This window comes from Rhincodon typus, chromosome 34 (assembly GCF_021869965.1).
Source record: "Rhincodon typus isolate 14 chromosome 34, sRhiTyp1.1, whole genome shotgun sequence".
In the NCBI taxonomy this organism is placed as follows: Eukaryota; Metazoa; Chordata; class Chondrichthyes; order Orectolobiformes; family Rhincodontidae; genus Rhincodon; species Rhincodon typus.
The window spans coordinates 6,388,871-6,397,829 of NC_063365.1; the positions used below are offsets into that span (position 1 = coordinate 6,388,871).

Sequence of the window (8,959 nt, forward strand, 5' to 3'; positions counted from 1 at the left end):
TCAGTTAGTTTATATCTCTCCCCCTGCCCGTGTCTCTCCCAGTGAGTGTATCTCAGTTAGTTTATATCACTCCCCCTACCTGTGTCTCTCCCAGTGAGTGTATCCCAGTTTATCTCCCTCCCCCTGCCCACAGTGAGTGTACCTCTGTCTCAGGGGAGCCCTCTAGTGCTGCGCTGATCGGAACGGATTGCAGTTGGAGCGGTCGGAAGGCAGCGCTGAGTCAGTAGCTGGACTTGCAGCTGTTGCCGGATCTCTGAGACATCCCGCGGGCTGGGAGCATCCGCGGGTCCCCGGGGCCGTGCGAGGAGCGACATCAGTAAGTGATGGAGGGGAGAGACAGGCCGGGGGGTGGGAGTGGGGGTTAGTTGTAGCTCTCCGGGATTTGTAGGACCCGGCGCTGCTCACTCCCAGACCCTGACCCCTGTTTGCAGACAGAGTTAAATGGAGCGACCACCCCCCCCATCTCCGTGTAAACAACAGGCTCAGCTTCAAAATGTGGAGTTTAGGAATATTTCGGGACTATTTTCAAGACAGGCAGAAGTATAAATGCGACTTTTTTTGAAGGAGGGGACGAGTCGGTGGGTTGTTACAGTTCCTGCATTGCGCTGGCTCCGGTGGTACTTTCTGATTCCCGCTCCTGGTTGTGTTTGCAGGGACAGGATAAGCTCGTCCTCATGTCTCGGACCGTGCCAGACACCGCCTGCCTCCTGGAATGACAGCCTGGGTCATCCTGCCCGTTAGCCTGTCCGTCTCCACCATCACAGCACTCTGGGTCGTGTGAGTATCCTGCACCGTCAGACACTCAGACAGACAGAGGGAGAGAGAAATATGCAAGGGCACAGGCATTCACACAGGTACACACACAGACACAAACAGAAACACACACAGGCAGACTCCAGACACACACACACACAGATATATTCACAGTTCCACACACACTTAGTGACACTCACTCAGCCAGACTTACCAAATACACTTACCTGTAGATACAGGAACATAGAAGGACACACACTCGCAGACATGCGCGTGCGCACACGTATGTGTGCCAGTGTGTATATGCACAGACACATACACACACTGATACACAGATACAGAGGCATACATGTGCACACATATGCAGACACTCAGACACATGTACAGGCAGATACACATAGACACGTGCAATTTCACACACAGACACACACATGGTCACATTCTCACACAATCTTTGCACACTCACACACACCCTACTGCCTCCTAATAAACAGTACACTCTCTCCACTTCACTCCTGTCTCAATTTGTGCAGCTCGTTGCCAGCCACTGTTGCAGCTTCTAGTTGCAGCCCTCAGCACTCTATAAATATCTACTTGCTCTCTTCATTGCAAGTGCTTATCTTGTTGAATGTATTGTTGACTCTCAATACAATCTGTACTGTCGTTTGTTCTCAGGACTGACTGTACTGCCATCTCCTCTTGATGCTGTTCAGTCACAAATTACAGCCTATGTGGCTGTGACCATGGTAAACTATCCCTGCTTAATCTTTCACGGTCTGGCTGCATCCGTTGATGTGGTTGCACTATCCATCTCCAACACCTCTGCCTGTCGTCCAGCCTGATCCATTGAGTGCTGGCTGGAGAATCATTTACAATGGCTTCTCTACCTCCTCCTGCGTTGTCTCCTCTAGTGTTTCCTCCAAGGTTTACCCTCCTATTTTTCATCCACATTCAGCTCCTTTGCAGATCTCTGAAAACCTACCATCAACTTCCACATTAAAAGAAAAGCAAAAACCCACAGAGGTGGAAATCTGAAATAAAACAGAAAGTGCTGAAGGATCTCAGCAGATCTGGCAGCATCTTTGGGGAGATATACAGAGTTCACATTACAAGTCCATCATGATGTTTCATCGGAACTGAAGAGAGGTGGAAAAGTGATGGTCTTATGCTGTTGATAAAGGTAGCAAGGAGCGAGTGAAACAGAAGGGAAGGTCAGGAAAAGGTTGTAGGACAGGGGCAATTAGAGTTCACAGATGTCACAAAACAAATGGCAAAGGGAGTGGTAATGGTTACAGAGAAGAGGAAAAGTACGGTTTCAAAGTAGGTGTTAATAGCACAGTGGCTCAGTGGTTAGCATTGCTGTCTCACAGCGCCAGGGACCCAGGTTTGATTCCAGCCTCAGGAGACTGTCTGTGTGGAGTTTGCACATTCTCCCCATGTCTGTGTGGGTTTCCACCAGGTGCTCCAGTTTCCTCCCAAAGTCCAAAGATGTGCAAGTCAAATGGATGCGCCATGGTAAATTGCCCGTAGTTTTCAGGGATATGTAGATTAGGTACATTAGGCATAGAAATACAGGGATAGAGTAGAGGGATGGGTGGAATGCTGTTTGGAGGGTTGGTGTGGACTTGTTGGGCTGAATGGCCTGCTTCCACACTGTGGGGATCCTATTTAAAAAAAAAAAACTGGTCATCGCTGCTGAAAGTAAACCATGCAAATGAGACACTGGACTTAGCAAGGGAGGAGTATAATTGAAATGAAGGAGAGTTTGTGTCTGAAGCACAGAATGGGTGTACAATTTGAGGCTTCCCTCTGTTCAGTCTGCAAACATGCCCATCACACCCTAGAATTAGAATCCCTACAGTGTGGAAACAGGCCCTTCGGCCCAACAAGTCCACACTGAACCTCAGAGCATCCCACCCAGATCCATCCCCCTATGACCCACCTAATATACACCCTCTACCTCCCTGAACACTACGGGCAATTTAGCATGGCCAATCCACCTAACCTGCACATCTTTGGACTGTGGGAGGAAACCAGAGCACCCGGAGAAAACCCACGCAGACACGGGGAGAATGTGCAAACTCCACACAGACAGTCGCCCGAGGCTAGAATCGAACCCAGGTCCCTGGCGCTGTGAGGCAGCAGTGCTGACCACTGTGCCACTGTGTCGCCCACGAATGCCAGGGGTTCTGTGTTATTTTAATATACACCATCTTGCTCTCATGCTAACTTTTCTGCCCTAGGCATGTTGCATTGTTCCAGGGAAGTCCAATGCAAGTTGCAGAATGACATCTCATTTCTGCTTAAACAGTTTACAGCCTTTAATACACAGCATTGAGTTCAACAAGTTCAGACTGAGAACTCTGTCCTCCATTGTGATTTCCCAGCATTCCCTACATCTCAACCCTCAGCGTCTTGTCCACATGAATATCCTTTCAGCAGAGCTGACCTATCTGCTATTAACACTTAATTCTGGATTACTGGCTCTTCTTTACAACCATTATCAGTCCTGTTGCCTTCTGTTCTATGACATCCTTGACCTCTAACCTTCCCTTCCGTTCCACTTGTTCCTCTCCGCCAATTTTTAATCTGATACAAAACCCATCACTGTCCCACCTCCCTCTTCAGTTCTGAAGAAGAGTCATGTAGGAATTGAAATGCTCACTCTGTTTCTCCCTCCGTAGATGCTGCCAGACCTGCTGAGTTAATCCAATAGTTTCTGTTTTAATACCAGCTTCCACACATCTACAGATATCCCCATCGACTGTCTCAACCTTTCCACCATCGCTGATTGCCTGATAGCAGTTTTGGTTGAGCTGAAGTTTCCATTAATTAAAATATTGGGAAGATTGGAGGCTTGTCTCTATTCCTGCCATGCATTCTGTTCTCTTGTTGCTAACTATATCTCTCTCACTGGTAATAGTCTGAGCTGAACCAGATTGTTTGTAACTTTGGTGTTGGACTTGACCCTGAGAATTAGCTTCTGACCACCTACTCATGCTGCCTCTAAGATCCCTTATTTCCACCTCTGTGACATTGACTTCACTTCTATATCACCTTCTGAAACCCTCATTCATGCTCACTCTCAACTCAACTGTCCCTTGCAGTCCTGGCACAGCGACCCACCTTGAAATCTCCATAAAGTGCAGCTTGTGCTAAGCTCAGCATCCCATATCCTGACTCGCACTCTGTCCTATTACTCCTATCAACTTCTATGCTCACTGACATGCATTGGTTCGCGGTCCTGTGACAGTTTAATTCTCAAATTCTCATCCTTGATTTCAAATCCTTCCATAGCCTCATCCCACCTCATCACTGTAATCTGCTCCATCCTCACAAGCCCCTGAGGTATCGGTCATCTTCCAAACCTGGAGGATTGTGCGTCCATAATTTTCACCACCATGCCATTGGTGGCTCTGTGTTTGGTGGATTAGGCCCCAAGTTCTGAAATTCCTCCTCAAAGCTTATACGCTCCTCTACCTTTCTCTCTCATCCTTTAACACACTTCTTAAAATCTAATTCTTTTGGCCAAGCTTCTGGATGTCTGTCTGAATATCTCCTTATGTGGCTCAATTTATTTCTCAATTTCTTTATACTGCATAAAGGTGCTATATAAATGTAATTTATTCTTGTCAAAACAGGGAGTTTGGATGGTCATCTATTAATATAGTTTGTGTGATAGTGGAGATCAGACCAATGAGAGATGACCGGGGAGACTAGGTGACAGTGCAGACAAGTGAGAGGAGTTCGCAGTACAGATTTCCTCAAAAGTAGGTGACAGCACAGATTGAGTTGAAACTCAGTGACTCTACAGACTGAATCTACAATATGTGATAGATAAGACCACAGTCTACAAATAATATGCATGTTAGTTATAATGATGTGGAGTGGGAACCCACTAAAACAGGGACATTGACAGATCATAGCAATCTGTCATTTACTGTCGGTTTTATCTGTACTGCCACCTACTCCTGATGCTCATCACTGTCACCTTCTCTCGCTACAAGCTTCACTGCTTCCTGTAATCATTACTATATATACTGTTATTGAGGCTTGATACAGGCCATGCTGTTACCAACATTTGATACAATCTGTATTGGCGTGTCACGTAAACCTTTCCTATCTGTGACTTAAGTTAAAGCATTCCCCATTTGGGCGAATGTCCTCTCATCTAAGAAACAGACAAGGAAATTTCAAATGGAAGTCTAATATATAGCCAATCCATTGTGGCAAAGCATTATCCACAAACCACAAGTCAGGAATGTGATAGAATACTTCCCACTTGCCTGGAAAAGTCCAGATCCAGCAATGCTCAAGATGCTCGACTCCATCCAGGACAAAACAGCTGACTTGAATGACACCATATGTATCATTTTCAGCATTCACTCCCTTCGCCTCCAATGTACATTAGCATCAGTGTATTTGGGGTGATGTGAAGATCGAGGGAGGAGAGTGATGTGGTTTAAGAGTGTGGGACAGTCATGTGATGTCACCTCCAGGAATAGGTGCAACCAGAGATGGTCACCTTCACTGAGAATCCCAGATGGGGTAGCATTGCAACATTTTGGTTTGGCATCATGTCGAGTGTAACTGCCATTGGGGATTCAGACCTACCTTGCAAATTGCTCAACTGGGGCTCCAAAACCCTTCCCAACCACTGCCCAATACTTTTCAAATTTTCCTGCTCTTAATTAAAATACTTACTGAGACCTGAAACAATTTCAGCAGATAATCTAGACTCACGCAAATGATGTTGAATAGAGGGAGTCATCAAGGCCAGAAATGGACCTGTCCCATGAGACAGACATTTGAATCACTGTGGTCTTGCCTGCAACTCAAGTGAGACAACCAACAAGAGTTGACTGTATACTCAACTGTAAACCTTGCCTCCAAGCAGACCAAATGATTCACTGAATCAAAATCTGCAGTTAGATAAACACCATAAAAGGTTCCCAAAATTCTTTCCAGTCAGGTGAATTTACTGAAACAGGTATGATCTTGAAGGGTCTGGACAGGGTCAATAGCTGGAAGAGGGGTCCTCATGTGGGGAAGACTAAAACAAGGGAAGATGATTAATAAGTAAGAGGTCTCCTTTTTAATATGGAAATTAGAATTATTTTCTCTCAAATGGTCATTTAAGTGTGGAATCCTCTTCCCCAGAGGACTATGGCATCTGGGTCTTTAAATTTATTCAAGGCTGAGCTAGATGGATTTTTGATGGACAAAGGAGTCAAGGATTGAGTTTTTACAGGAAGTTACCAAAAGAGTTGATGAGGGCAGAGCGGTAGATGTTGTTTACTTGGACTTCAGTAAAGCCTTTGACAAGGCTCTGCATGGTAGACTAGTTAGTAAAGTTAGATCACATGGGATTCAAGGTGAGCTTTGCCAGTTGGAGACAGGAGACAGAGAATGGTGGCGGAGGGTTGCTGTTTGGACTGGAGGCCTGTCACCAGCAGTGTTCCAAGGGATCTAGGTTCTCTTTTATTTGTCATTTATGTAAATGATTTTGATGAGAATATAGAAAGCATGTTTAGTAAGTTTGTGGACAACACCAAAATTGCTGGCATAGTAGACAGTGAAGAAGGTTTTCTAAGATTACAAAGGGATCGTGATCAAATAAGTCAATGGACTGAAAAATGGCAGATCGCGTTCAATTTGGATAAACATGAGGTATTGAATTTTGGTACAACAAACAGGCACAGGACTTATACAATTAATGGTAGGTCCTTGGGCTGTGTTGAAGAACAGAGGGGCCTAGGGGTTCAGGTACATAATTCTTTGAAGTTTGTGTCATATATAGACAGGGTGGTTAAAAAGGCATTTGGCACACTTGCCTTTATTGCTCAGTCCCTTGAGTATAGGAGTTGGGAAGTCATGTTGAGGTTGTACAGGATATTGGTGAGGCCTCTTCTGGAATACTGTGTCCAGTTCTGGTCACTCTGTTATAGGAAGGATATTATTAAGCTAGAGAGTGTTCAGAGGAGATTTACCAGGATGTTGCTGGGGATGGAAGATTTGATTTGTAAAACAAAAGGCTGGATAGGCTGAGACTTTTTTCATTGGAGCATAGGAGGTTGAGAGGTGACCTTATAGAAGTTTATAAAATCTTGAGGGATATAGATAGGGTTAATGGTAGGTGTCTTTTCCCTGGGATGGGGGTTTCAAGACAAGGGGGCATATTTTTAAGGTGAGAGGAGAGAGATTTAAAAAAAAACATGACGGGGCAAATTTTTTTTACACAGAGGGTGGTTTGCGTGTGGAATGAACTTCCTGAGGAAGTGGTGGATGCGGGCACAGTAACGTCTAAAAGACATTTTGATAAGTAAGTGAATAGGAAAGTTTTGGAGGGATATGGACCAGGAGCAGGCAGGTTGGGCTAGTTTAGTTTGGGATTATTTTCGGCATGGACCTGTTAGACCAAAGGGTCTGTTTCTGTTATGTGACTCTATGACGCTATGATTACAAAGGCCTGTCAGGAAAGTTTGAGCTAAGAGCACAGTCAAATCAACCTTGATCTTATTGAGTGTTGCAGCAGGCTTAAGGGGCTGGAAAGTATACTCTGTTCCTAAGTCCTATGTTTAAATAGTTTTGAAGTGCAGTGATGAACTTTAATTTGCTGAACCCATATTGTTGGGAGTGGGTGGAGAAGAGGGTATGTTCACATGTACCAATCTCTCTCGAGATGGAGTGAGAGAGAGAGAGAGAGAGGAGGGTTGCCAATTAGCCCACCTTAATCACTCAACATAGTTACTTCAACACAGTTTTGTGCTTGGTATTGGGTTGACATGTTTCCCAATCAGCTGATGCTGTTTAAAAGCAAACATTGACCGGACATTGGGAAGGAGGAATTCCCCTGCTTTTCTTTGAAGTGCTGGGAATGTGAACAGATAGTTGATAACATTTAGACTGGAGCTTGAGAAGTGCAAAGTTTGTTTTGTGGTTGGTTTGATACAACCTTTTATTTAGACTGATCACTTACAGCTTGGACTGTTCAGGAGAGCTATCATTTACCTTAATTTTAGAGCTGGGTTGAATTAAATCAGTGACTCCAGGTGCCCTTTATGCTTCTCAACTCCAGATTTCGAGGTATATTCAAAGTAACATATGGAAAATTTTTTTTAATGGAATTAGGTAGAATTACCATAGATGTCCAAATCCCTTAATGATCATTTGCAATTAAATGTTTACAGACATTCCTGCCATGTTGTATTTGAGCATAGACTGTTTGTGCAAAGTTATTGTTTTAATGTTTGTTCATGGGATGTGGGTGTTACTGGTTGGTCAGCATTTATTGCTCTTGAGAACGGGTTCGAGGTTCCGATCAGGTGGGCTGCTTCATTCTGGATGGTGCTGAGCTTCGTGAGTGTTGTTGCATCCATACTCCTCTAAACAATGAAGGAGTGTTCCAATCACTTGTGCCTTGTAGATGGTGGACAGTCTTTGGGAAGTCAGGAGGTGATTTACTCACTGCAGAATTCCGAGCCTCTGACTTGCTCTTGTATGTTAGTATGTATATGGCTGGTCTAGTTCAGTTTCTGGTGCATGCTAACCCCAGGATGTTGACAAGTGGGCAAATTGAGTGACAGAAATGCCATTGAATGTCAAGGGATGATGGTTAGCTTCTCTCTTCTTGGAGTTGGTCATTGCCTGGGTCATGTGTGGCCTGAATGTTACTTCCCATTTATCAGCTTAAGCCTGGATACTGTCCAGAACTTGTTTCATTTGATTGCTTCTGTATGTGAGGAGTTGCAAATGGTGCTGAACATTGTGCAATCATCAGCCAACACCCCCACTTCTGACCTTATGATGAAGGGAAGGTCATTGATGAAGCAGTTGAAAATGATAGGGCCTGGGACACAACCCTGAAAGTTTAGGAGCTCTTGTGGTGCAGTGATGTTGTCCCTAACCCTGAGCCAGCACATCTGGGTTCGAGCCCCACCTGCTCCAGAGATGTGCCATAACTTATCTGAACAGGCTGATCAACATCTGAAAACAAAGAAATGCTGACGCTGGAGTTCTGAAACAACCAAAATCAGAAATTGCTGGAGAAACTTAGCAGGTCTGGCAGTATGAAATCTCTGTGGTGAGAAGACAGTGTTAACATTTCTAGCCAGTGACCCTTCTTCTGAACTAGTAGCAGATAGGAAAAGGCAGTATTTATGCTGATGATGGGGGTGAGAGTGTGTGTGTGTGTATGTGTGTGTGT

The 8,959-nt window shown here is 44.8% G+C and overlaps 1 protein-coding gene across 2 annotated transcripts in view; it reads left to right on the top strand.

The window, feature by feature from the left end:
- The first annotated feature begins 94 nt into the window (after positions 1–94).
- Positions 95–8,959, top strand: part of LOC109923371 (transmembrane protein 150A-like) — a 95,414-nt gene continuing 86,549 nt past the window's right edge. The window contains exons 1-2 of one of the 2 annotated variants that reach the window (XM_048616432.1): positions 95–316; positions 654–777. In XM_048616432.1, the coding sequence (XP_048472389.1) occupies positions 713–777 (65 nt within the window). In that variant the 5' untranslated portion in view covers positions 95–316; positions 654–712. The remainder of the gene's footprint in view (positions 317–653; positions 778–8,959) is intronic. The other variant, XM_048616434.1, reaches the window with a different exon arrangement.